Source organism: Mustela lutreola, chromosome 2 (genome assembly GCF_030435805.1).
Source record: "Mustela lutreola isolate mMusLut2 chromosome 2, mMusLut2.pri, whole genome shotgun sequence".
Lineage (NCBI taxonomy): Eukaryota > Metazoa > Chordata > Mammalia > Carnivora > Mustelidae > Mustela > Mustela lutreola.
Genome location: NC_081291.1, coordinates 100,382,595 through 100,410,363, shown reverse-complemented (window position 1 = coordinate 100,410,363; position 27,769 = coordinate 100,382,595). Strand labels below are relative to the sequence as shown.

Here is a 27,769-nt window from a genome sequence, read left to right as displayed (position 1 = left end):
GTCTCCTTTGCTTCTCACTTCCTTAAAAGGTAGGTAGTCAGAGTGTCCCCATTTTACAGATGTCAGAACTGAGGCAGGGCAATGATAAGTCACTTCCCCCAAGATCACTCAGCTAGACAGTAAAACATTCAACTTCAAACCAAGCATTATGTCTCTAAACCCTGCCCTCACCATTGGCCCCCAGCTGCAAGGGACAGCACAGCCAGCAGGAGTCATACTTGGGAGATCCCTCTGGCGAGGAGACCCAGAAGGGCAAGAGTCTACCAACCCACTGGGGGACAAATGCAGCACAGGCTGAACTAACAGCCAGCCAGCTAGCTCCAAAGAGTGAGGTCAGATGAGTGGGAAATGTACGAAGTGGCCAGATGTTGGTCTTTGGGATGCACAGGGGAGGACCAGACAGGTGAGGAGGACATGCCTCTCTGCCTAGAGCATGGAGGGATCGCAGTGGGCATGACAGAGAGCCAGAACGGACTGGGACCCTGCTGTGGGCCAGGTGCTCTGTTGGGCGTTTGGCATAAGCCATCTCAGGAGACTCAGCACAAAGAGAGAAAGTTGGGGAGCATGAGAAATCCAGCTGTCTGAGCTGGATTACTCAGGGGAGCAGGAAGAAGAGTTTAGACTAGCTTGGAGTGACCAAGAAATGGCTAGTTGACTATTTAAGACTTTGGCTGATTCTCTGTTCTGGTGAGTTCAGCAGACAAGGAAACCCAGGGCCATGGCTATCCCTGAGTGATGCCACAGAGAACCTAGTCCATGCTGGGACCCACCCATCCACTGGACTGAGCCACAGGGACTCCTTCCTGCCCCTTCAGGTGGGGCAGGGCTGGGATAAGTTGCCCTAGCTGTCCCCCTGAGACAGACCCTGAGCTAGTAGGGAGGGACACAGAACCAGGGTCTGTGCGAACAACTGATGGCCTGAGCACCCCAGAGCCAGGTGAGAAAGAGAAGGGGAACCGGCCAAATAGGGGTTCAGCTGTCTAGAGCAGTGGTTCTCAGCCAGGGCTGATTTCGCACCCCTCTCTCAGGCATTCGACAATATCTGGAGACATGTGGAACTGTTTCTAACAGCAGACGATTGGAAACAACACAAATGTCCATCAGTGCTGGACAAGCTAGAGAAACAATGGAATGCCCTGCCAAAGAACGACATTTTCTATGTACAGAAATAGGAAGGTCTCCAGAATGTATTTAGTGAAAAAAGAAAGTGCAGAATACTGGAGTACTGCGCGGCCATTGGATGAAAGGGAAGGAGAAAAAAATCTGCGGTGTATTGATCATTGCTTACATTTGTATAAAGCAGGGGATCTCAAACTTAACCGTGCCTCAGAACCACCACCCAGAGGGCCTTTTATTTTTATTTTTTCTGAAAGATTTCATTCATTCATTTGACAGAGAGAGATCTCAAGTAGGCAGAGAGGCAGGCAGAGACAGAGGGGAAAGCAGGCTTCCCGCGGAGTGGAGAGCCAATGCGGGCCTCGATCCCAGGACCCTGCGATCATGACCAGAGCCGAGGGCAGAGGCTTAACCCACTGAGCCACCCAGGTGCCCCCTAGAAGGCCTTTTAAACCATAGCTACTTCATCAACATCATCATTAACTTTGCTTTTATTTGGGGGAGGGATGTGGAAAGTACCCACTTTCTTATCCAAGTGCAACCGCCCCGCTTTCCTGACCCTGGCCGCCCACCAGCCCGATTGGGCCACCTGCACGGGCGAGGGACTTCAGACAAAGGCCAGTTAAGTGGCCTCTTTCCTAATCACTCCAGCAAACGCCAGGAGACTCTTTCTTAACCCTCAAGTGGCTGTTATATGTGAGAAGTTCAAGGCATTGGAAGGAATCCCACGGGAACCATAGAGTTGGGCCAGTAAAGCCTCTCCTCCATCCCCATCTCCTTCTTTGGGAGGCGACCTGAAGTACTGAATGAAGGTGGCCTCGGGCCAGGAACAAACCTGGCCCTCCAACAACCCCCGTCCCCGCCCCCACGAAGGGGGAGGAGCGACGGCTGCAAGGGAGCCTCCCCCGGGCTTTGTGAGCGCCTGGAATCCAGCTGTCGCCGCCCCTCAGAGCCCCCTGCACCCCAAGGGCGCACATTTCCGGGCCGCCCACCACCCGGATCGCGTCCGGAGCCGCTGCGCCCGCAGAGCCCAGAGCTGCTCCTCTCCGCTCCGTGACCGACCCGCCCCAGTAGCCCCCCGAAATGCCGGTCGACTTCACCGGGTACTGGAAGATGCTGGCCAACGAGAATTTCGAGGAGTACTTGCGCGCGCTCGGTAAGCAGCTGCCCGGAGCACTCGGCCCGGGGCGCCCCGACCAGACCCTCAGGGACCAGCGGTGGGCTCTCTAGAGCCCTCCAGGGCCCGCGGCCCGCCTGCTTCCGCCGGGACCGGCCTCTGCTTCGTGCGCGGGGCAGCGAAAAGGGTTTGGGCCGCCAGGGCTCCAGCTGGGAGGATGGGTGTTGTTAGAGCTAATTAGTGGTAAACATCTGATAGCTGACTCTAGACGTGAATAACTTCATTAGGAAAGCTGGGTTTAGTTTGCTAGTTTTTGTTTTCAAAGGGTCAGCATAAGGGCAGAAAACTTTGTTGCAAAAAAAAAAAAAAAAAGAAAGAAAGAAAGAAAGAAAAAAAAAAAGGCCCAGAACTGGCTGCTCTCTAAGACAGCGCTAAGCGTTCGGGGAACCCCAAAGGTCCTTCTCCTGGGGAGGAGCTGGCTCCTGGGGCCCCTACTACCCTGGGACAGTTCTCAGAATCTTCCTGCCAACTCTCTGCCTCTCTCTTCCCCGGCACCCCCTGCAGATGTCAATGTGGCCTTGCGCAAAATTGCCAACTTGCTGAAGCCAGACAAAGAGATCGTGCAGGATGGCGACCACATGATCATTCGAACGCTGAGCACTTTCAGGAACTATATCATGGACTTCCAGGTTGGGAAGGAGTTTGAGGAGGATCTGACGGGCATAGATGACCGCAAGTGCATGGTGAGGATTTGCATATGCCTGGGCATCTCCCGCCCAGGGAGCCTGCCCAAAGGCTGGGCTACTTCATCTGGGAGAGGAGCCAGGGCCCTTATGTTTTAGGGACTAGGGATCTTCACACTGCCAGCCCACAAAGTTGACAGCGCAGACTCATCAAGCATAGGACTCTGTCCAAACAGGAGAGTAATGGTTATGAAAGCCGCAGTTTGTTGAGTCTCTCTTGTGTCCAGGCACTGAGCCAGGTGTTTTCTTTATATATTTGACTTCACCTAATCCTCACAACAATCTGTGAGGGGGGTTGAGTATGCCCATTTTACAGATGAGGAAACAGTTTCAAAGAGATGAGTAACATGCTCAGAATAGCAAAGCCAGGGAGGAGCTGGGCTGGAATTCCCCACAGTCTGTGCCTCTGTTGGCCTCTGGCTGTACTGTGTGGCCTGAGGGAGGAAGGAAAGAAGAAACACAGGGAACTCTTTTCAAGTGTAAAACTTTCCCTATGATCCAGCATGAAGCCACTCTAGGAAGCAGGGGACATCATGATCCCCTGGAAGCTTCTGATCTGCCCCACCTCAGCCCCAAACCGAGACCTAGCTGTCCCCTTCCTCGCCCTGTCCTCCACTGCTGGCTGAGCTTCCTTTGAACTTTGTAGCCAGCCCCTACTAGTGGGTCAGTGCCACTGCAGCCCAGACCAGAGGAAGCCTTGGTGCAGGAGGGGGAGGGAAAGGAGCAGCACATCCCCCAGGGTGGGAAGCTGATGACCTGGAGACCCCAATTAGCGTTTCCACAGCAAACTCTGGAAGGCCAGCCTCAAGTCTCCATCAACATTCTTGGGTCACTGAGAGGTCAGGGTGCTCCCGGAATCCCTTTCCCAGTCTTGGGTCCCAAGCTAGAATATGCTCATCCCCAGGCAGCTGCCTTGCTTATTGAGGAGATACTCCCCCTCCTTCTCCCCTTCCCTCTGGCCATTTACTGAAGGTCTGTTGTGTGTCCTACACTGTGCCTGTTATTTTACACACCGCCCAGTGAGGGAGAGATTCGTGACCCCATAATATGCAATGGTCAAGGCTCTGAGAGGGGAAGAGATTTGCAAGAGATGGGATTTGAGCCTTTGGAATGGAAGCCCACCCTCCTGTCCTCTGCCAGGCACCTCTCGCTGGTCACCTCTGCAGAAACCAAGTGGTAGAGGTTTGCTGGGACTGTGGCTAAAGAGGTGCCAGTGTGTGAGGATAAGGAGCCCCAGGCCTGGACTCCTCATCCCCCTTTATTAATTCATCTGACAGTAGTCAGGAGTCAGTGTCTGAGTCTGCTGTTTGGAATGATGGCAGAAGAGGGGGTAGCCAGCAGGGAGCATCTTTGGAGAGGCCAATATTATTGTATGAACATGTCAGCTTGTAACTTTAAAGGACCTAAGGCCCCTGAATCCCCAGAGGGGCTCCCAGAGGGAAAGGAGACCAGGAGACAGCATCCGCCTTGGCAAGGTGGGGCTCTGCCTTTCAGATCACTGCCCAACATCTTCTCCCTGGCTGGCTGCATGAAACTGTGCTGTAAGAAAACTCCTTGTCCACAAAGCTGTGGGACTTTGTGGGACTCTTAGGGGACTCACAGAGCGCATCAGACATCTCAATCCGTTCTGGGTCGCTGCAGTCTCCGGAATGTGCTGGCTTGTACTTATTTGGCTAATCGTCTTTCATCTTGCACTCCCTGCGTCATCCTATAATGTGCGAAACATTCATTGATCACCTAGTAATACTAGCTGGGGCTCATCAAGGGTTGACTATGCACCATGTCCTGCTACCATTTTATTTCAGCTCACTATCCATAGAACTGTTTTCAACCCCATTTTACAGATAAGAAAACTGGGGCAGGATTTCTCGCTGTGAAACGTTGGGGAGGTTAAGTGAGTGGCAGAGGGAGGATTTACATTCTGTCTGTCAGCTCCAGAGTCCCTGCCGTTAACCGCCGCCCCGTACCTACCAGGCTAATCGCTGCACTGGGCACAGGGAGACCCAGGGAGATGTTGCAATCCCCGGTGTCCAGGAACTCACCATTTTGGTGGTGGAGACAGACACACAAACTGTCAGAACACAGTGCGATCGGGGGTGACAAAGGGAAGTACCCAGATGAGGAGATCCCAGAAGGACTTTTGGAAGAGATGACTTTGACACAAGACAAAAGGAGTGGAGGGGGGGGTGTTCAGACACAAAGGAAGGGGCACATGGCTACCTTCTTTTCTCAGCCCAGCAGAAGGACATTAGGACAATCCAGGTGACCAGATCGGAGAGCCCAGCTGCTGGCCAAACCAGGTGGGATTGTAGGATTCATGGTCACCTTTGTGGTCGCAGGACTGAGGACAGCCCTCTCTCAATTATACAGGCACTTACTTATCTTGCTGTTGCTGTTGGGGGATTGGACAGTTCCTCTGCTCCAGCCTGCCCATGCAGAGAAGCCCTTCTTCTCTGGGCTGCCAACTGGATGGAGGCCTACAGGGAAGAGCATGGCCAGCAGTGAGTGTAGGATAAAGAATTACAGCTACTGTCCTGCTCGAGGCTTGCAAAGTCTGAGGAGCCGCCTGCCAAGGGACCACATTGGCTGAGGTCTCTAGGGCCCGTGTGTGTCTGGGGCAAGGCACCAGTTCGCCAAAGTGAACTTTCACCACGGCCCCTTCTGCTCCACATGCTCTGCACCCACCAGCCAGGAGCAGTGACCAGGAGGAGACCAATCTGTACTCAGCGCCAGGTTGGCTTCGTTCTAAGCTTCCTTCCCAGAACATGACAAGGGTCTCATTTCTCACCTAAGGTCAGGCGTTCATCTGTTTTCAGCCCTTTCTTGGTCCCACAAACATGTCATGGTGCTTATATTGTCTTTGCAGCCTCTGTGTTACTGAGATGAATTGCACAGGATTCCTGACCTCCTGGAGCTCAGTGCAGGGAGGAGGCCAGTCACAGGGTGACTGCTGTGTGGATGGGGGCAGGACAGCCAGAGGAGGACCCCGTACCGGGTCTGGGAGGTCAGGGAACTTTCCCACAGGAAGTAGTCTGAACTGTGGCTTAAAGGATAGGCAGGAAACAGCCAGGCAAACAGAAAGGGACAGAAGGAAGGCCAAGGCCAAGGCCAAGAGAACCGCAGTAGGTAAATCCAGTTTCAGACCTGTCCCACCCCAGGCTCTGGGTTCAGCCCTGCAGACCCAGGGGCACCTGCCCGGGGAGGAGACAGGGGCATCCTCAGGCCATTTTCTTCAGTGATGGAGACACAGTGGGCTGAGGAGCACAGTGTGAAGGGGTGAGGAAGCAGCAGTCATCGAAGTTGTCCAACTGAGGGGGGCCTTGAAAGCCCACCAAGAATTAGGAGAGATGTAGAGAAGGGAAAAGAGTGTTCCAGGCCAAGGGAACCATAAGCGCAAAGGCCCAGCAGTCAGAAAAGGCCTGGTTGGGAGAGGATTTCGGAGGTGAGGGGGGGCAGTCCACAAAGACTGGAGTGCAGGGTGTGGCTGGGGAAGATAGGAGTGATGAGAACCCGTTAGGGAGCCTAGATGCAGCTCCACTGACTGCAGGGACCTCTTGCCGGGAGCCATGCAGTCACACTGACATCCTTCCCCGAAGGGCCCAGGGGCTTGCTGGCTCAGTGACCTCTGATTCTGCCTCCTTATGTGGGAACATTATCTGTGCTCTAGGACTGCAGCCAAGGGGTGAAATCTGGCCTGCAGATGTGTTTTGTTTGGCCTGTACAATGTTTGAAAAATTTCAGAGCCAGTTGCCAATCATTGCCAAAGATTGTGAGCTTTCATATTTCTGGCCATTCTTACCAACAAAATCAAGATTGCTGAAAACACCAGGTGCCCATTTCTTCCACCCTGGTTGCTGTGTGAAGCCCCGGGACACTGTCACATTGTCCCCTTACCCAACCCCATTACCTGAAGTCGGGGATCAAGCAGCCAGATGTCTTTGTTTGCCCTGTGGGTTCCTTAGAGCTGCGTCTCCCTAAGCGGAGACCAGCAGCAGGAGAAGCAGCAGCACAGAACTAGGTAGAGACACAGATTCTCCTGCCACAGCCCTGGCCTCCTGAATCAGACCCTCAGGGAGTGGGGCCAGAGGTCTTGGGTTCAGTAAGTGCGTCCCACGGCTCTGATGCTGCTAAAGCTTGAGAACCGTGGCTCTGAAGGAAGGAAGCATCTCTGTGTGCCTGAATCTCCATAGACAGTGGGACAACTAGAATGTCAGCTGCAGAGGGCCATGTGCCACTGGCTGGTTGGGTCCAGCCATCTGAGCCCTGTGCACATTGTCATCTGTGCCCAGAGCCACTGGGAATGGCTCTCCAGTCTCTATCCAGGCGGAGGTCTGGAGGACGTGGGTCTGTGTGGCCAGGGATCACTCAGCTCACATTTCCCGGTCTGTTCTAGTAAGGTTTGACCTGCAAGCAGCAGGGGCTATCATTGTGGAGGAGATGTGTAAAGGTGTGGCTTTGCTCTCCGCTGCCTCCTGCATGCCTTTATCCACGAAGAGGAAACCTCAGGACAGGTTTGAAACCAGTATCATGTATGAAATCTAGCCCATGGTGCTTTGGCAGGGTGGGGGAGCTTGAATGAGGAAGATGCTCCCCAACTTCAGATATTGTCCCTGCTCCTGGGCCAGGGAATCCCTTGGGATGAGGAATGATGGAGTTCTTTGTTTTCAGCGCTTCCAGCAGGAGCTGCGTTTGTGGTGGAAGGCAGCCTCAGTCAGGAATCCCAGCCATGAGCCCCACTCCACATAGTGGTGGCAGAAGGGCCATTTGTCATCCCACCATGGACACTGGGTCAGCATGTCCCTGAAGGGGGCACCTTTGTTCATGTGCGAGCCTGGTCCCTCCTCCCCGGGCTGCAGCTTCTCCTTCATATCCAGCTATGAACTCAGGATGACCCCTTCCGCAGAGCCTCCCTTCCGCTTTCCCAGCCCTCCGCCCCTCTGTTGCTTTCTTTGTTTTTATTGTAAAAGGAAAGAAAGAATTCAAATAGCCCAGGAGACTCTGGACTGCAAAGGAAAGGGCCCCTTCCCCCCTTGGCCTCATTCCCACTCCCCAGAGGTTATCACTGCTACTGTTTCTATGGATCTGCTGGAAATCTTCCTCGAATATAGAAGCTGTCTATTGAACAATTTTTTTTTTTAAAGGAGAGGAAGAAATCCACTCCTTGACGCATTGTTTTCTCACTCATGCTACTTCTTGTGCACCTTTCCATATCAGTGTTTGTAGGTCTCCTGAATTCTCTCTCTTTTAACCGTGTATTTCCTTCCCTTCCCACTCTGACTTCCTTCCTTCCATCCGCCCATCCGTGCCCCACCCCCCCATGCATCCATCTAATTATAGATGGTAATGCATGAAATCCACCAAATTGCTGTTAACACTTTGGTTTTAACTCTTGCCAGCTTTTTGATCCTGTTCTTGACTCATTAATGGATTTTTTTTTCTGGTTCATATTTTAAAAAAAAACCAAACAACAAAAACATGATGCGGGTGGCAGAATTGACTCCCTGGGCCACCGAGCTGTGAGTGCCCTCAGATTTGCGAGCCTCCTGAGGGCCGCAGGTCAGGCCCCCAGCTCTCAGCTGGGTCTTTTCCAAAATGGAAACACGGAGTCTCTTTCAAGTCTTAGCTAAAGTTCCCCGACCTTTGAAATTGGTGTCAGCAGCATGCTTTTGAGGATTACAAAAAGAAGAATTAAAGCAACCCATATAAAATGCACAAAGTAGCTTTCAAGAATCACATCGTTGTGTTAGGTTTTGTTTTTTGTTAAGCAGGAACAAAGGAAAATAACATGCTCTAATTCCTTACCAAGCATCAGGCCTGCACCAAGTGATTTTAACAATTTGCCTCTTTTGACCTCCACAACAAATGCTGTTTTGTAAGTGTCCTTGTGCCCATTTTGCAGATGAAACTCTAAGGCTCAGAGAGGTCGGGCCACCCAGCCAGCTGGTGGCAGAGGAAGGACTCTAACTGGTCTGTTTCTGAAGTTTTCTATTACAACGTCTCCCCTGGAGCTCTGCAGAGGGCCAGCACCTCAGTTCCCTGTTGTGAGCCCAGCGCCGCCCGGAGGCGAGCACAGAGTACTGACGAGGCCTGCTGTGTGATGAGGAGTTCTGCCATGAGAGTCTGGGTTTGAATCCTCCCCGCTGACCCAACTGACAGTGACCTTAAATGATTGGATACACTGCTTCTGTCCTGTCATCTGTGAAACGGGCATAGTGATTGCTGCTCTGTCTGTCTCTCAAGGCAGATGCAGAGGACTATAGAGATGGTTCAGGGGACAGTGTCTTGTGAAGCCACGACACTGTGTGTGAAAAGGGACCAAAACCCTTCTGATGCCCTAGACTGGGGGCAAAGTAATCACTCACAATGGCCAGGTGGCAGTTGGGGCAGCTATTGCTATTTGTTTTTCTGGCCAACATAGCTCCCCACCCACCCACCGAAGCACCTCCTGTTTTGCTGGGAGTTACACCCTCACTCACACTCACCTTGTGGGGTCAGGAGGAGCTGCCAGTCATGTACACTCTCTCTTGTAGGATGAGACCTGACACCAGGATGATGACAGTGTCCCATGACCTGTCACATGACTGTACATGTGACCTAATCTCACCCTTTCCTGGGGTTTAATGTAGGGACCCTGGCAGAGAGCTGTGTTCTAGTCCCCTGAAGTTCATCAGCTGGCAAGATGTTAAGTGCCATGCCATCGCCCATAGCTGCCTGGAGAAATCCAGCAGAAGGGAAAGAGAAGGAGACCAGCAGAAAAGCAGAAATGAGCAAGAGAGAAACTGCGATGCTGGGGGTATGCTGGAGCCCCTGCCACTGGCTCATCTCCAAGGCTTCCCATATACTTGAGCCAGCCAGGGCATTCCTTTTCCTTTGCCTTCAGCTGTTCAAACTGCTTTCACGTGCATCTAAAACATTTTCAGATCTTCGGAGTCCACAGAATGTGGTTAAGAACCACATCAATAGCCAGAGCCATAGTTCCCAAATTTGAGCTGCCCACCCCTCTAGGTTTCCAATTCCGAAGGTCTGGAGTGGACCCAAGAATGGGTTTTTTTATTGAGTTTTCAGATGATGCTGACGCTGCTGGTTCAAAGACCATGCTTTTGATAACTACTAAGAAAGAAAAATGAGGAAGTGGGCTGGCCCGTGCCCAGGATTCTGTGATGTGCTGGTCATGACTCAGAGTAGTAAGCCCATCCTGGAACTCTGGGTGCCTGGTTCTGGGGGGCCGAATGAGAGCAGAGAGATGCGGTCCAGTCCCTGTGGATGGAGTCTTCTTGGGGATGCCAAACTCGCAGCAGCCCACAGTGGTCTGCAACGGAGCTTTAAGTAGATGACACCAACGGTGTGTGCATTGTGCCCAGCAGGCGCCAATAGCGTGTGGGCAAGTATGGGGTTATGACGAAACACTGAGGAGCTCTGGCTTTGAGGTGAACCTGGATTTGAGTCTTGGGTCCAGCTTCCAGCTGTGTTTCCTCATCTGTAAAAATGAGCCGGGGTAGCAGCACGGATGGGATTGGTGTGAAAATTCAGTGTGGTGGTGAATTGTATCCTTTTTCTATTGCTGTGTAACAAACCACTCCAAAACTTAGTGCTCCCACACTCCAAGCAATAGCAGTGGTTTATTTTGTTCATGAATTTGAAATCTGGACAGAGCGTAAAGAGGGGGCTGGTCCTCCTAGCTGGAGGAACCCCATTCCCTATGGCCCTTCATACTCACTGTCTCCTGGCTGCCTGTACTTCCTCAGGTCTTGGTTGCTGGGTCCCAGGAATGACAGGGTCAAGAGAACAAGGCGTAAGTAAGGGTGGGACACTGTTGGGATCTCCCTAGCTTCTGAAGTCATATAGCCGTATTTTTCTGTATTCTGTTGGTTGAGGCAGTCACAGGGCCTAGAACCAGAAGAAGTGAGTGGGTGGGAAACCCCTTCTGCCCTCCTCTCCAGCCCTCTGGAGGCTGTGAGCTGAGGGCTCTCTTCCGGGCCCCTTTGCCCCATGGAAGGCTTCTCTGGTAACCGGCCCCTGCAACTCAGGTCCAGCTGCTGACCTTTCACTTGGGCTTGGGGGTTTATTCATATTTGACTTAGAGTTGATCAAAAACTCTGACAACAAGTGCTGTGCTTGGTTCACAAGAGCTTCCTCCCTGGGAAGCATTTTTGTAGCTATCTCTATTTTACAGATTGAGTTGTGCTGGAACGTGCGTGTGTGTGTGCATGCGCACGCGCGCGCGCGCACACACACATACACACACTCCACCCCTCATCCTCCAAACAGGAACCCCAGGGCTTTGTCACACTGACTGAAATTCCAACATTAGAGCACATTTATTTTGGCTAAATATCCCAAGACTTTTCTAGGTGTTCCCTTTTTTATTTTTTTTTTAAAGATCTTATTTATTTATTTGTCAGAGAGAAAGAGAGCAGAAGCAGAGGGAGAAGCGGGCTCCCAGCTGAGCAAGGGGCCCGATGCAGGACTCGATCCCAGGATCGAGTGGGACCGTGACCTGATCTGAAGGCAGACGCTTACCCGACTGAGCCACCCCGGCATCCCTAGGTGTTTCCTTTAATAAGCAAATACCTTAGAATGCTAGTTGTCTTTGATACAGTGGTATTAATGAGTCTGTCCTTCCTTGCCCCTGCCCCCCTTCTTTCCTGGCCTGAGGGTCCAAGAACAGCAGAGGAATTCTGGGGAAGAGCTGTATCAACCAGGTGGACACGGAAGGTGTGAGGGCAGGAGTAACGGAGAAGCCAGGCCGCAAAACCCACCTTGACCAGCCTTAACAACACAAGTGGCTCTGCCTTCAGAAAATGAGGGGGGAGAGATCCCGTATGGCAGTGCACGCTGAGTCAGAAAAGTCTTCTTGCTCTTTGGCTCAGATATCCCACTTCTGTGATTATATTCCAGGAAAATCATTCAAAAGAGAATTAAAAAAAAGCTGCATCTGTTTTTACGAAGATATTTGTTTGTACCAGCCCACACAGAAGCACAAGCCACCCTCCGGGGCCTTCCAAGTGGGAGGCTCTGCCCTAGCACTTTACATGTATGATATAAATCCCCAATAATCCTGGAGAAGAGGTGCTACTCTCATTTTACAGAGGGGACCCTCAGGTCCCACCCAGGGTCACACTGCTGGTTAACCATAGCCCTGGGATTCAACTTCACATCTCTCTGACCCCTGACCCCGTGTGGTTGACAGAGCTGGCTGCCTCCTGCCCATGTGGCTAAGTGCCACATAACCACAGGTGGCCAGAGTGACTGTGGCTTTTTAATTCCGTAGACCACTGCGTAGCCCCATAAATGATCACTGTGAAGATAAATGAAAAGTGTTTATGGGCAACCCATCAACAAGTTCTGTGGATTCTGCTTCTTAGCCTCTCTTTCCCTTCCCCCATCCCCACAGCTCTGAATGTCTCACGCTGGTAACAATAATAACAATAATAATACCCCCCCTTTACGCTTACTCCTATGCACCAGGCTCAGCACTTTCTATGAATTATTTCTCCCATCCACCATCCTCAGTACTTCCGCCCACCCTTCACATTCTAAAAAGGGAATCTGATGAGCTCATTCCCTAGCCAAACCCCCAGGGGCTCCCCACCACTGACATGCCAAGTCCTGAGGGGGCTTGTGCTTTCCAGGACATGGCCGTGGTTGTCTCTGCACCTCCACTCCCGGGCTCACTCCTTACCCTCGCCCTTCCCCACCACTACCACATGCAGATGCCTTCGCTTGCCTTTCTTCTTTCATCTCTCCACTCACTTGAGATAAGTCCCCTGCTAAATAAATACCATTGGTCAAGACCAGCTCAACTGTCCACCAATCTTGTCCTAACCCCCCATCCCACCTCATCCTTTCCTTTTGCTTCACTGCCCCACTCTGCCGCTGTTGTTCCCAGGGCACCTGGGACACTTGTTCATGCATTTGAGATGCTAGACAGGGGGGCCCATACTTTGCATGTCCAGTGCCTAGAGGCTCCAGTGTGTTTGTCAAATTGGTGTTAAGTAAAAATAGCAGGACCTCAAACAATGTAAATGGTAGATCTTATCACTGCAGAATCCATTTGCCATTTAACAATAATGCTTATTGGGTGTTTCCCATGTGCGAGGAATTCTAGGCCCTTTCCATAAACAGATCCTTTCAATCCTCACAATTTTTTAAGGAAAATGCCTGAATTCTTCCTATATTGTATGTGAAATGAATGAAAGGTGGAACAGGTGTCACCACTGGTGATACCTGATGAGGTAGCTGGTGGAGCCTGCTTTGGGATCCTGGCAGTCTGACTCCAGATTGTTACCAGAAAGGGGCGGGGTCCTTGTTATGTTCACAGTCCCAGCTCTGGAAGAATTTCTCTGGGAGGCTTTTGAAATCTCCAGTGCAGTGACCCCAGTGAAGTAGTGCTGTCATCGGATGGAACTGTCGGGCCGAGGAGCGGGGTCTGCTCTGGCTCTCGTTCTCCCCCATGGTGGAGGCTGGCCATGGCTGGATGCCCTCTGAGGCAGGCCAGAGAGGTGGGGCTGAGTCATAACTGGTTTAGCTCTGGAGCCAGACTGTTGTCTTTGGAGTCCCATCTATGCCACCTACAAACTGGGTGGCCTTAAGTGAGTTATTTCACCTCTCCTTGCCTTGACTTGTCTGTGAAATTGGGGATAATTATAAAATCAGGAGTACCTACTACTTCATAGTGAGGGTTAGAGGCAGGAAAGCCTGCGATGGTCTAGTCCAAGAGTAGGAGCCAAGGGCAGGGCCCTCTCCACAGCCAGAGGGAACATGCCACAGTTCCACAGTCCCACAGTCCCACAGTCCCATATGATCCCTAAGACCTTCTCTGGCCCCATTTCTCTCCTCGCCATCTAGAACGCTGGCCTCACAGGGCCTTGACACTTGTTTGATGAACACATTGGAGCCTTCTGTGGTAGGCACTGTACATGCAAATTGTGGGCTCCCCTATCTAGCATATCAAATGCAAGGCCAGCCGCAGCTCACTGAAGTATTTTCTGTTTCTAGCACTGAAATAGGTCCTTGCAGCCCCTTGTGTCATTTTTGTCCCCATGGTTCTTGCTCTGGGGCAGGGCTCACTGGCCCCGCTGTGCAGGTGAGAACATGATGGCTCAGAAGGTGGAGTACAGTGCTCAGGGTCTCCCTGCTGGAAAGAAGCCAGAGTGGATTGGGGCTCAGGTCTGGATCTCTCCAAGGCTGTCACACAGTCCCTTGGTGGGGCCAGCTCCAGCCCCATAGCCTCCCAGTCACTGTTTGGCAGCAAAAGCATCCATGGCTGCAAGCTCATGTGGGAACAGTGGGCAGGCGGTAGATCTGGAGTTGGACCGAAGTGGGTTGAAACCATGACTCATACTCTTCCTGGCTTGTGTGACCCTGGGCGGGATGACTAAGTTCTCCAGGACTCAGAAGCACACAATGGCTAACACGTTTCTCAAGGCTAATCTACAAAAGAATAAACAGCTACATTGCCTGGGATATTTTGTCTACAAAAAAAAATCTGATCATTGCCCGAAAAATTGTAAGACTGCCCTAGAATGTTTTCTGCTGTTTGTTCATTCATTCATTGGTAATATGCATTTTCTCCGCATAGATACCCAGGTGGGGTTGGTATCCTGCAGTGAATAAAAAGATCCCTGACCCCAAAGAGCTCTCGGTTCAGAGACCCTGACCTGCTGGCGACTCCTCCTCGGTTACTAAGCTAGCATCTCTTAACCTGTGGGAGCCGCTTGTTTCTGTTTGCCTTGAAAGATAAAAAGTAGAAGAAGAAAAAAAGGAAAAGAAAGATAAAAAGAAGGAACCAGAGGCTCTTGTGAAAAGGATGAGGCTTTGGTGGACTCTGCCCTGCAAAGCCCCTCCGAGCTCTCTGGGGCAGGATGGCTCCTCCCTTACTCCCCACCCCCTTTCCCCCCACCCCCCACTGCCAGGGTGGACTATCATTGATAATAAGCTGACTCCTCACCCCCAGCTCAAGTAGCAGGCCAGCTCTGCCTGCTAACATCCGGATTGCCCATTGCTCCAGGCCTGGCTGGTTGGAGCCACAAAGACGGAAAGTGCAGGAAAAGAGAGGCTGAGTCATCTCTCCCCAGGAAATTCTGGAGTTAGAGGTAAAGGGTCAGACTCCAGGGGGAAGGTCATGCCAAGAGAATCCAGATGGGCAGAGCTCATTGAGAAGCCTCCCACATGCGGCCCTTGCCTCCCTGCATCTGTCCAGGTTGCTACTTGGGATACCCTCATTCCTCTTTTCCAATTTCTCCTTCTTAACCTAACTCTCATGGTGTTTTCTGGTGTCAGTTCCAGCTTTACTTCCAGCATCAATTACCTCCTCCAGGAAGCCTTCCCTGATGGACCTCTGTCCCTATATCAGAGACTAATGAGATGCCTTCCCCCTTCCACAACTACCATCACCTACTTCTACCCAGCGCTTGCCATTCTACTGGAATTCTCTACTTGTCTTCTTTCATAGTCTGTGTGCTCTTGAGAGTAGGGTCCTCGCCTCACTGCCTCTGTTTCCAGCACCCGAGACTAGTGTGTAGGTGTCAAATCTACAACTGTCGAGTGTTTACTTGCACAGAACCATGCCAGAGAATCCTGCTCATTCAAAAATCCACTGAGATCAGGTAGCTGCAGAGCACAATAGCCAAGAACATGGACTCTGGAGTCAAATCTCATCTGCCTACTATATGGCTGGGTGATCTGAAAGCCTCAGTCTCCACATCTGTAAAACGGGGAAAGTGTAAGTTCTCCAGCAAGATATGACCCATGTTGCGCTTAATACCCTGCCTAGCACGTAGTGAGTATTCAACCCATGTTGCTAGGGTAATGATGGTGATGGTGACAAGGACAGTGGTGCTCTTCCTTCCACCAGGAAGCTCTCCCTGACCCTCCAGGCTAGGTTGGGTACCCACCACATAGCCCAACATGGAATGCCAGTGCAATCAATGCCAGTTTCCATGCCTGCCTTCCCTCCAGGCTGAGCTGCTCCATGGCATGGCTGGGGTCCAGCCCAGACTTTGGGTCCCTAGATTGGGACACTTGGTACTGGGTCCCTGGATTGACTGAGCACAGTTCCACATGAGCCCTGTGACCCTCCCCAGTCCCATTTCCCTCCTCCCTATCCAGAATATTGGCCTCCTAGCGCCTTGAGCTCTCTGAGGGCTTCTTGTTTTAAAATTGATCCTGGGAACTTCCTGGAATGTTTAAGGAATTTAAAAAATGACATGTCAAGGTCAGTCTTAGCATTTTAGCATTTCGTTTGTCCTAAGAATTGTTACCATTTGCTGTTAGCTCCTTCGTGGCATTAGCGTCGCATTCTCTCATGCCCACAAAGGCCTTGTTGTGGCTTTACTAGTTTGAAGTAGTTGCTTTTAACAGCTTTTCGGTCTCTAATTACTCGTTCACATTTTAAGGCCTTATTAATTTCATTTTAATTTGCTTTTAGAGAGAATTGGCTTCTCCCCCCAGCCCCCGAATGTGCTGATTTTAGATAATGGCCAGCCTCCTAGAGGTGGATCAGGAGAAGAGTGGGCCCATCGCTCACCTGGCCTTGCCTTGTGGGCAGCAAGTAAACTTCTCCGCCAGAAAGAACTGGATCCAAGGGAAGGCTCAGCCCATAACCCCTAGGAGACTTAGGCTGGTTGCTTAACGAAGTCTAATACTAAGTCTAATTTTTACCAGAGGTAAAGCTTGAAAGTCAAGTGAAACAGAAGTACCTGGCACTCAGCAGGTTCTCCATTACCTTCCCTGACCTTCTCATCTGCTCACTTATTTAACACAGACACCAGAGGCTGAGAACCTTCTTTTTGTCCCAGGAATGCTCAATGGGTGATGCACACTTTAAAATCAACGGGTGAGGCGCACTTTAAACTCAACCAGGAGGAGTGGCCAATTTGCATCTTTTAACAATTCACATCATGTAGAGGAAGTGTCTACTCACTGTCTGGTTTTTCAGTCCCCCACCCCTTCCAGAATTTCAAAAGCACAAGTTTTGGGGTCAGACCTGGGTCAGTCCTGGCTCTGGCTTTTGCACACATGGCAGCCTCCCTTCTGATGTGGCTCTGGAGCCTCAGAGACATTAACATTCAGTCCCAGCCATATCTGGGAGGTGGGTGCATGAACACAGGGCTTGCTGGAGCTGCGTGGACAAGTTTGGAGGGGTCCATAATTGATCCTCCCCCGGCTCATCAGAACGGGTGTTTGGGGCATGTAGGACCCTTAACAACTGTCACAGATCCCTGGGAGGTAGGTTGAATCCCACTATTTGTAGACTGTGCTGGGTCATTGCCAAGAGATGAATCCATTTAGTGGGAATGGTCTGTCACTCCCAGTACAGGTCATCTGCGCAGGACAAGGGGGCCTCGGGACTCCTGGGACGTGCTTCTTAAGGCTGCCTGGTTTTCTGTGTCACTGGTCCCCATGCAGCAGTGCCAGCTGGGTCTTCTAAGTGGTCGGGGGAGCCGGATAATGGCTTTTGAAGTGACAGTTCCTTGTCAGAGTGATGCAGCTCTGTCTTCATTCATCTGTAGGTGCATGTCTTTCTGGGAAAGCTGCTGACAAGGCCAAAGTGTTAGAGGTTATTTGTTTTTAATAGAAAAGTTAGACCGACTTCACTTTACAACCACCACCCTGGGCTCCAGTCTTTTTGCAGACCTGCTGGTCTTTGCAGTGAGGATTACTTAGGAAAGGAACTGAAGGGACACCTGGGTGGCTCAGTCAGTTCAGCGCCTGCCTGTGGATCAGGTCATGATCCCAGGGTCCTGGGATCGAGTCCCGCATTGGGCTCATTGCTCACCTGGGAGCCTGCTTCTCCTTCTGCCTGCAGCTCCCCCTGCTTGTGTACTCTGTCTCTCTCTCTCTGAGACAAATAAATAAAATCTTTAAAAAAAAAAAAAAGAAGAAAGAAAGGAAAGGAACTGAAGGTGGCCAGACTCCCCCTTGTCCTTGAAATTATCTGGGCTTCATTTCCAAGGTGGAGTCCGAGAGCCCGTGGTGGGAGTGAAGGCAGCACTGCCTATCCTCATCATTGGTACCTTGTCCACCTCAATCCCCACTGGCATCTGCCTTCCGGTGCTACTTGGAAAACATCAGGAGCATTCTCTGGCCTCAAATTCCCCTGTTAGGCTCTGGTTAAATGGATTAAGCAGTAGCAAGAGGCTGAGCTGGGAAACTGGGTTGAATAACCTCTTAAAGATCCTTTCAGACATGGCATTCACAGGGCAAGCAAATCCTTGTCTCAGATGTCCCTGCTCCTGGTCCAGTGAAGGTGGCTGGCTCTTACTGCAGAAGGAAGTCACAGGATGAGTTCTCAGGTGCTGGGGGTGTTCGTCATCAGGGGTTATCCCAAGAAAACAAGGGACCCTTGTTTCTGACCCAGTCTCCTTCCAACAATCCTTCTTTTCTTATTTCCCTCATCTCTTCTTAGGTCATCCTCCTCCTCCCCAATTCCCACTCCTCTTTTCTTAGGACAAATCTGATCCTCTGGGGGAGTGCCTGGTTTATTCCTACAGGACACAAAGCTTAAAGAGAAAAATCTGTGCCCACCAAAAGTGAACATAGGATAGTCAAGTGGGAGAACTAAATCACCATTTTTGGAGCCATCACTGCTACTAGTGGGAAGTTTCCAAATGGATCTTCTCCTGAAACAAAAACTAATTAGGTCTTAGGAACATGGACGTCACAGTGCTCTGGGGTGCCCAGCTCAGCAGGCAGTCCCTGCAAGGTCTCCTTCTGGTTCTGGGTCCAAGGCTTCTGGAAGGGAAGGAGCTTCTGAAACATTTAGCCATGATGAATAGCCAATCAATCACTTCCTCACAAACCTCCAACTTCCAATAAAAGCCTTTTAGTTATGGTTCAACCTGGACCAGCATATCCCCTCCCTATCTAAACTCTGGATGGCTTGATTACTAGGACTTAGTGCTGCTTATGCCAGCCCTATGCACTTTATGTGCTTTTTCTCTCTTGGTTAGTCTCTTGGTTGCCTAATGCCACATAGCAAAGCACCTCAAACCTAGTAACAGAAAAGGGCAACCATGCATTCCCATGGTTCTCTGTGTTGACTGGCAGTTCTGCATGTAGATAAGGCTCAGCTGGGTGTCTTAATTCTTGAGCAGTAATCAGGCTTCTCCCGTTGGCCTTTTACCCAGTAGAATGGGTTGGCCTTCCTCAAAGTCCAGCAACTTGGTTCCCAAAGGGGAGGGTTCTAAGAGACCAAGCCCCCAGTGTCCCCGTGTTTATAAAGGCGCTGCTTGCATCATGTTCCATTGGCCAAAACAAGCCATGCGGGCAAGGCCAGGGTCAGTGTGGGAGGGGACTTCACAAGGGTGTGAATATGTGATCGACTGGGGCCACCCACGGAACAGTTGGCCACAATACATAATAGCAGTCCCTCTCTCGTAGATGAGGGCACCGAAGCTCATTCCTCATAGCCAGGTCCCAGGTCTGCTGACTCCAAGCAATGTGCTCATTGCTGAGAGTACTGGGTCAACCTGATGCAGCTGGAGAATATACAGTAAGGGGACAGGTACCAGGAACCCAGCATACATGATGGCTGAACTTCTGGCCCTCTTTAACTTGGAGGACAGCCTGGCAGTTTTCCTGGTCCGCAGGATGAGTATCCTCCCTGATGGTCCCACCCAGCAGGTCAGAGCCACGGGGCTGTGTGGGGGCAAGCAGCACTGGCGGGCATTGGAAACACGCTGCAGGCCACAGTCCCAGTTTGTAGCCTCACAGCGTGGCCCCATCTATCCCCCAGCCTTGTTCCTCCCTCTCCTTAAGCCCAGGGAAGCTTTTACAGCACTGGCTTGCTTGTCCTTACTCACTGGGTTTGGAATGCCTTCCCACTTAAATAAAAAGAAAAATAGTAGTTATGTTTCCTGTTAGAACGAGGAGCTCTCCCAAGGACTGCAGCCTCTGGGCTTCCCCTAATCCCAGTGCCAACCATGTTGGGGTGTAAGCACCTGGTACTTCTCTGTCAGCTCTTTCGGACCCATCTCTGGCTCCCAGCACCCACAGCCAACAGTAGCTAGACTGAACCGAAAGGTGTTCTCCTGGGGGCTGCTCAGAGTCTCAGCGTAATCCCTGCATGTATCTATAGGCCCCAGAGTCTCCTGCAGACCTCTCCGGGTGCCCTGCCCTAGGCTGGGAATCATGGGGCACGGAGTCATGCAAGGCTCATGTTCCCACCCAGATTCTTTCCTTGTTAGCTGGGCAACCCTGAGAAAGTTACTGAACATCTCTGAGCTCGGCCTCAGAGATATTCTCATCTCTGTTCTGTCTAACTCACCCAACCAAGGTTAGAGTCAATAGGAACTTGAAGTTGAGAAAGTGCCTCCTTTGGAAACTGCCATAGCATTTGTGTGTTAGGGACCCTTCTCATAAACGGGCCTAATTGTAGGGCTCCAAGAAAGGGTTCTCTATACCCAAAGATCCTTCCACCCACTCCCTATGTCCCTCCATCTCTCAGGATGCCTGAAATTCTGCTATCCGTCACTCTTTTGGTAAGGTATTTTATTTTTTATATCCAAATGGTCCCCATTAAAAGATGCAAAATGATCTGGAAAGGGTAACATGTTAGTTCAGGAGCAAAGCCTGCTTTACTATTAATGAACATCACTTTCAAGCTTCATGCCCTGACATTGGTGTTGGAAGGTAAACAGGCATGAGCTTTCTGGAGATCAAGCTGGCAATACTTACCAAAAGCCTTAAAAATATGCATATTCTTTAATGCAACAATTCTTCCCCTGTAAATTTATTCTAAGAACATGATGTGTTCAGGGTTGCCTGATGGCTCAGTCAATTAAACATCCAACTCTGGATTTCGGCTCAGATCATGATCTCAGGGTTGTGGCAATCGATTGAGTACACATGGGGCTCTGTGCTGGGTGTGGATCCTGCTTGCGATTCTCTCTCTCTCTCTCCTTCACCCTCTGCCCCTCTGCCCTAAAATAAAAAAGAACATGATATATTCAAAACTATGTATATATAATGGCACAGAATAATAACCTAAATGTCCAAGAATACAGAATGAGCTAAATAATAGTGTGCCTATACAATGAAACACCAGTGGGCTTAGCCTACTGGTCCTGTGACCAGTGCAATCACACAGGCCACAATACACAGAAGGGCCCCTCCCTTGGTTTAATGCTCTGCTGTCACCATCTTAAAATTCCAAATCATTTTTTAGAAAGGAGCCCCTTGTTTTCATTTTGTGCTGGGCCCCGCAAATTATGTAGCCATTTCCTGAATATTATGTAACAATTAAAATACTGCTTATGCAGAATATTTATTGAAGTGGAAAATTGCTTCTATTAAATGAAGAAACTAGGGTACAACACCATAAATGATGTAATCCTAATTTTTAAAAAATAGAAATATATATGGATTAATAGAACAAAAGACTGGACATAAATACATCACAATGTTAGGGTAATTATCTCTGAGGAAGCAAGATTACAGGTATTCCTTTTACTGCTGTGCTCTTCTCTGAGCGCTTCTCGCACTTTCCATCACAGAAGGCATGACTACCCTTATAGACTCTAATATATTTGGCAGAGGCAGAAGTGTGTATATTCTAACTGGGAGCCAATAACTCTGTCCCAGCCTCTGATGAAACCTGGAGCCCTTAGTATGCAGAGTAGACTTCTGGATAAACACAAAAAGAAGTTCAGTCGATGGGGAAGCCAAGTATTCTGACGAACTCCTTGAAATTGAGGAATGTCAGAGAGCTCTGCCCCCACGTCCCTCCACAGGCCTGGCATGGACAAGGCATGCAGAGAATGGTCACCTTGTCCTGTGGCTTGACTCATTGGTGGTCTCTGCTCACGAAACACCTCATCTGACATCCACCTCCTCTCTGGCTTGGGGCTGGACATGTGCCCTGAGCCATCTCTAGATCCCAGAAAGGAACGTCCCCATCCCAAGTCCTCCTGGGCTGTGTCTCCCTCAAGAAACAGGCTCCAGGACCAGAAGTCAGATTGATTCCTGCTCTCAGGGGCTCCACCTGGTGCCCTTGTGCCTGTGCTCCATGGCAGGCTCATCCCAACAACAGAGGGAGCTGTCATCAGCAGACCCAGGAGGGAGAGAGGGCTTGGGAGAAGAAGACTGAGGTCATCCTACAGGGAGTGCCCCCACTGACTCCATACTCATTTCCCAGACTACTTCTCTCCTGAATCTTTATTAGGCTGTTGCTAACTGTCCTGGCTGTCTGAACATGTCTAGGACCACAAGGGCCCTAGAACCTTACCTCTGTAAAGCCAAGACCTCTGAGTTAATGGCCCTTCTCTGGGGCCCTGTGTTCCCACCTGTCATAGGAGGAGGGGGCCCGAGTGCATTAACTTCCTTGAGCACTTTGTGCCCTGCCCAGGTGCTGGGCATGCCAAAGGAAGACAGACGGCAGGAAGAGGGAAGCCACAGGCTCAGCTTGTGCCCACAGGAGACTTCAGCATCTTACTGGAGTGGCAAGGGCTCACTCAGACATACAGGGCTTAAGTGGTCCCTGAGAACTCATGGTCTGGACTGCAACTTTTGTGCAGGTACCAGTGGCATGTCCCATCTTTGCAGCTACCCACTTCCCCTTAAACAGCCTCCCCCTACATGGCGGTTCCACCTTATGAGCCCTGCCTCCCCACTGTGGCAGTTAGGACTCCATTTGGCCTGTTCACTGTGTGGCTCAGGCACCTACGCAGGGCACAAAGTGCTCAGAGAAGATGAGAGGGCTGGAGGGTGGGGAGTGGGGTGGCAGTGAGCACCGGGCAGTAGGAGCTTCCTCCTCGCCGCCAGGAACCCACCTGAGGAGCATTCCCGAGCATGCCTGATGCTGTCCCATCTCTGTGCCTTCATCTTACAGTGATCCACTGAAAACTCCTCTCCCCCCATGCCTCCTTTCTTCGGCTCCAGCTCCATTCTCCTGTCCTTCAAGGCCTTGGCCTCTTGCTTCCTCCTTCCAGAGCTTCCCCTTCTCTGACTCTCATCTGGGATCCCACAGCATCTGGTCTGTAACTCTGGTGACAATCGACACCTCAGAAAGAAGTGTAGTCAAAGTGGGCAAGAGGGTTTTGGAGCCCCACAGATCTGTGTTCTGACCTGACTCTGTCACTGGCCACCTGGGTGAACTTGGCCAGTCCCTTAACCCACTCTGTAAAATAGAGAAGCTAATCCCTGCTCCAAATGGAGTCATGAGGATTTAGAGACAGCACAGAGAGCTGGAAGGGCTGCCATTTGTACCTACAGGTGGTTATTTATATCTAAGGTCATTCTTTTTTTTTTTTTTTTTTTTTTTTTTTAAGATTTTATTTATTTATTTGACAGAGAGAGATCACAAGTAGGCAGAGAGGCAGGCAGAGAGAGAGAGGAGGAAGCAGGCTCCCTGCTAAGCAGAGAGCCGGATGCGGGACTCGATCCCAGGACCCTGAGATCATGACCTGAGCCGAAGGCAGCGGCTTACCCACCGAGCCACCCAGGCGCCCTAAGGTCATTCTTCATGAGATGGAAACATCTTTGAGGGCAGGGCTCAAGTCTTATGTGTCCTAAGAACTTGCAAAGGTTGAAACAATAGAAGGAAGGAAGGAAAGAAAGAAGGAAGGAAGCGGGGGCGGGGGGGGGAAGGTCTAGGAAAAGGCAGAGCACTCTGAGAAGTTAACCTCACCTGCAAGATATAGGACGTAGCCCTCTCCCTGCCCACCTGGTGGGAGCTCAGCCCTCTGAAGCCCTTCCTCCCTTCCAAGCCCCAGCCTTAGCTCTGAGATCCCCACCCTAATGTCCTTTTCTCTTCTAATTACCCCTTTAAGTGAAATTTAGGATGGTTTTTGTAAGTTTTAAAACTGATTTGCATACTGTAATAAGAGCACATGGTGGTGGGGTGCCTGGGTGGCTCAGTCATTGGGCATCTGCCTTTGACTTGGGTCATGATATTCAGGTCCTGGAATTGAGCCCTGTGTCCTGGGATTGAGCCCAGCATCAGGCTCCCTGCTTGCTGGGAAGCCTGCTTCTCCCTCTCCCACTCCCCCTGCTTGTGTTCTCTCTCACTGTGTCTCTCTGTGTCAAATAAATAAAATCTTAAAAAAAAAAAAAAAAAAAAAAAGAGCACATGATGGACAGAATTCGGCTGCAAATTTTCTTTAATGAAATTGACTTGAGCGCACCCTGGGTTATCAAGGTTGGGGCTGCCCCCCAGGGGCTGCTTGCTCAAAACTGACCACCATATTCTTTTGCTTGGCAGACCACGGTGAGCTGGGATGGGGACAAGCTTGAGTGTGTGCAGAAAGGTGAAAAGGAGGGACGTGGCTGGACCCAGTGGATTGAAGGTGATGAGCTGCACCTGGTAGGTTGCTGGTGTGTGGGGTGGTGTGAGGCAGAGCTGGGCTTGGAAGCTCTGGTCAGTGTTGAGGTCCTGTGGACCTTGGAAGAAGGCCTTATAGCTCGGCCTTGGTTCTGCTCTGAAGCTTCTCTTCCAAGGACCAGGAGAAGACACTTGAATGACTTTAAAAACCAAGGGATGTGTTTTCAAGGTCTAGGCTGACTCAGTTGTCCAGCCAGAGGCAGGAGGGGAAGAGATGTCTCTGCCAAGCAGCAGATGTGGAGCTAAGCTCTTCTGCATTCCATATCTCTTTCTGTTCTCTCAGCAGCCCCATGGGCCAGGTACTATTAGGGTTCCTATTCTGGAGATGGGAACACGGAGACTTACATCCAAGTTACACAGCTAGAAACTGGAAGAACTGAAATTTGCTCCCAAACTCTATGTTCACCATGCCAAGTTGTGACAGGCTAGAACCAAGGAGAATTCTTTAAGCTTCTCTAAGACCTGATCTCAACACTCTAGGTCAGGGGAGGAGAAGCCTTTCTCCAGTTCAGGTGTGGGCTTCCAGCCTGGGAACTCTAGTCAAAGCCACTTCTCCATCCGCTGTCTGGGAGAAGCATGCACAACTCAAGAGTAAGGGTCTTAGCCCCTGGAGGGCTAAAATAACACATATCCTCTGAAAGGAGACCTCCATCACTCCTGCACCTTTGGAACTTTTCAATTACCTTCCAAGTTAAACAAAAACAAAAACAAAAATAAAAAACAACCTGGTCTGGGTGACTTGGGTTCAACCTCACTGGGTACCTTTGAATAAGTGCCTTCCTTCCCTGAGCCTCATCTTCAAAATGCCATCCTGCCACATGGGGGTTCTGCAAAGGCCAGAGTCCCTAAGAGCCCTGGGATGCGTGAGTGCTGGGAGGAGGCATGAGGGCATGGCTTTCAGAAGCAGTTTAGGCTAATGCGGAGAGCCTGGGCTCTGCAGTGCCTGACCTTGAGCCCGTCTTCTCCCGGGGCCTCTGTTTCCTCAACAGCAGAGGCATGAGGGAAGCCGATGTGATCTCTACTGGCTCTTCCGGCTCAGTGGTTCTGTGGCTTAATGCCCAAAGTTGCAAAATGAGGGCCTCAGGCCTCTTTTATGTGACCATCAGTGAGCTTCAAACTTCTTCAGGCAAGTTTAAAAATTACAAGATGTCACATAAATATTCAGATTTCCAGCCTCCTTCAAACAAAACAAAACACTTGCAAGATGTGGTGACACCATGCTGTCATTCCTCCTGGCATCTCCATGGGGACTGCCCTGTAGACAGAGCATGGATTTTCTGAGTTGCATGTAGTACCACCTGGGAGCTTTTAATAATAGTGCTCCACCCACTGAGACACTGATACAACTGGTCTAGCCTGGGACCCAGGCATCATTCAGGCTTCCCGGGTACTCCAACGTATGCCTGAAGCTGGAGTCTCTGTGCTAATTTCCAGCCTTGGCCTGTGACAACCTACTGAGTCCTCTTGGGGTCAAGCCGTGTGTCCGGGCTTGATTTCTCCCAGGCCTGGGCAAAGATTCTGTCCTGCTCAGGCCTGAGGTTCTTAAAGCCTTTCAGCCCCTTGAGCAGAGTAAGAGGAGGGGAGTCATCAGAAGGTTCCTGTTGGCCAGTTTTCAGCTACCTTTTTCCCAGCCAGCTCTGCCTACGGGGCATAGCAGAGCCCCATCTCCACAGATCCGGTTCACTTTCCAAGGAATTGGTTAGTTCACGCCAACTCTTGAGGAAAAATAACAGACACTGAGTGTTTTCCAAGTTCCTGCCCCTGCACGCACTGAGCCCCAAGTGTGACCTTGCTCCGGCCAGTGGCAAATGTCTGCTTTTGTTTCAGGAGATGAGAGTGCAGGGAGTGGTCTGCAAGCAAGTATTCAAGAAGGTGCACTGAAGCCTGCGGAGACCTGTGGATCTGGAGGAATGAGCGGCGTGGACCCTTGGGCCAGGATCCCCTTCTTTGCTCAGCATGGGGCTGAAATGTCCAGCCACCCGCAGGCACCTGTTAGCAGAGGCACTCTCTCGGCTTTGTCTCTTTTTTCTTTTCCTTATAACAAAGCCATCCCAATAAAAGTGATTTCTCCTCCAGACATCTGTTTTGAAGAATCTTCCAAACCCCCTTGTGCTCACTTTTTCCCTGGGGCTTCTGAAGCCAGCTTCTCCCGATGCCACCCCTGGGCAGAGGGAGAAATTCATCCACACACCTGCTGATTTAGTCCTGACAGTGCACCTGTAAGATCTTTCCCCAAGGGCATGGGCTCACGGTCAGGATGTGTGACTTCACATTCAGCTTTTCACATATTAAGCACCTACCATGTTACACGACCATTCAGGGCCAAAATATGGTGACTGCCACAGAAGCAAGAGAAGACGCTCTCCCCGCCACTTCCCCCTGGGCACTTAAAGCCTGGTTAAGGAGATCTGACCAATGGAGATCTCCAGCTCCAGATTGTACACATAGGAGATGGTCTAAAAATTTTTTGTGAATGAGATGGAACTGGATAGAATTGCAAGCCAAAGCTAGAATGAGGTGAACCTCAATCAAAGGCAACTACCAGTTGGATTTCATTTTAGAGGCATCATGAGCCTAAACTTTACCGCCCCCAAAACATTCCCAACTCATCTATGGGCTGCTGTAAAGCCTTCCTTTAACTGTTACAGATGAAACGTAACTTGCAGATCCCTCTAGAGGGAAAGCCGCCTCGTGTTCACACTAAAGTGTAAATGACAGCTAGTGTACTTTTGCATAAAGGAACTTAGGGAAACTAAAGGGTGAGTGAGGAGATGAGAGACCAGGATAGGAAAAAGCACTGGGAAACAGAAGACTTACATCCAGGACCCTTTCAACATCAGTTCTGCTTAGGGTGTGCCCTGCCCCTTGGAAAGAGTACTGGGGTAGGAGTCTCAGGAGTGGAGTTTGAACTCCAGCCCCACCACTCACAGGGCAACACCACAGGTCTCTGAATCTCATTGCTCACATCAGAAAACCACACTAATGGGGACGCCTGGGTGGCTCAGTTGGTTAAGCAGCTGCCTTCGGCTCAGGTCATGATCCCAGCGTCCTGGGATCAAGTCCCACATCAGGCTCCTTGCTTGGCAGGGAGCCTGCTTCTCCCTCTGCCTCTGCCTGCTACTCTGTCTGCCTGTGCTTGCTCTCGCTTCTCTCTCTATGACAAATAAATAAATAAAATCTTTAAAAAAAAAAAAAAAAAAAAGAAAACCACACTAATGATCTAGCTCCCCTCCCACCGAGGTGGGCTGTGAAGCTTGGTAACTCGTATACAACTTAGAGACTGCCAGGCACTAGACCAGCGGCTCTCAGACCTGGCTGAAAGTTACAGACCTGCAGAGCTTACAGAACTTCCTATACCCAGGCCACTCCTCACAACCAGTTACAGCAGAGCGTCTCTAGGTAGGACCCAGGCACCCGCATTTTACAAAGCTCTTTTACAAAGCTCATTTTACAAATCTTTTTTTAAAAAGA

The 27,769-nt window shown here is 50.6% G+C and overlaps 1 protein-coding gene across 1 annotated transcript; it reads left to right on the top strand.

Annotated features, from left to right (window-relative positions):
• The first annotated feature begins 1,907 nt into the window (after window positions 1-1,907).
• Window positions 1,908-26,375, top strand: RBP1 (retinol binding protein 1). Its single transcript, XM_059162777.1, is given in 5 exon segments — window positions 1,908-2,168; window positions 2,170-2,272; window positions 2,798-2,976; window positions 24,179-24,280; window positions 26,126-26,375. Coding segments are annotated over 5 exon segments (684 nt in total). The 5' UTR covers window positions 1,908-1,922; the 3' UTR covers window positions 26,180-26,375.
• Window positions 26,376-27,769: the final 1,394 nt, after the last annotated feature.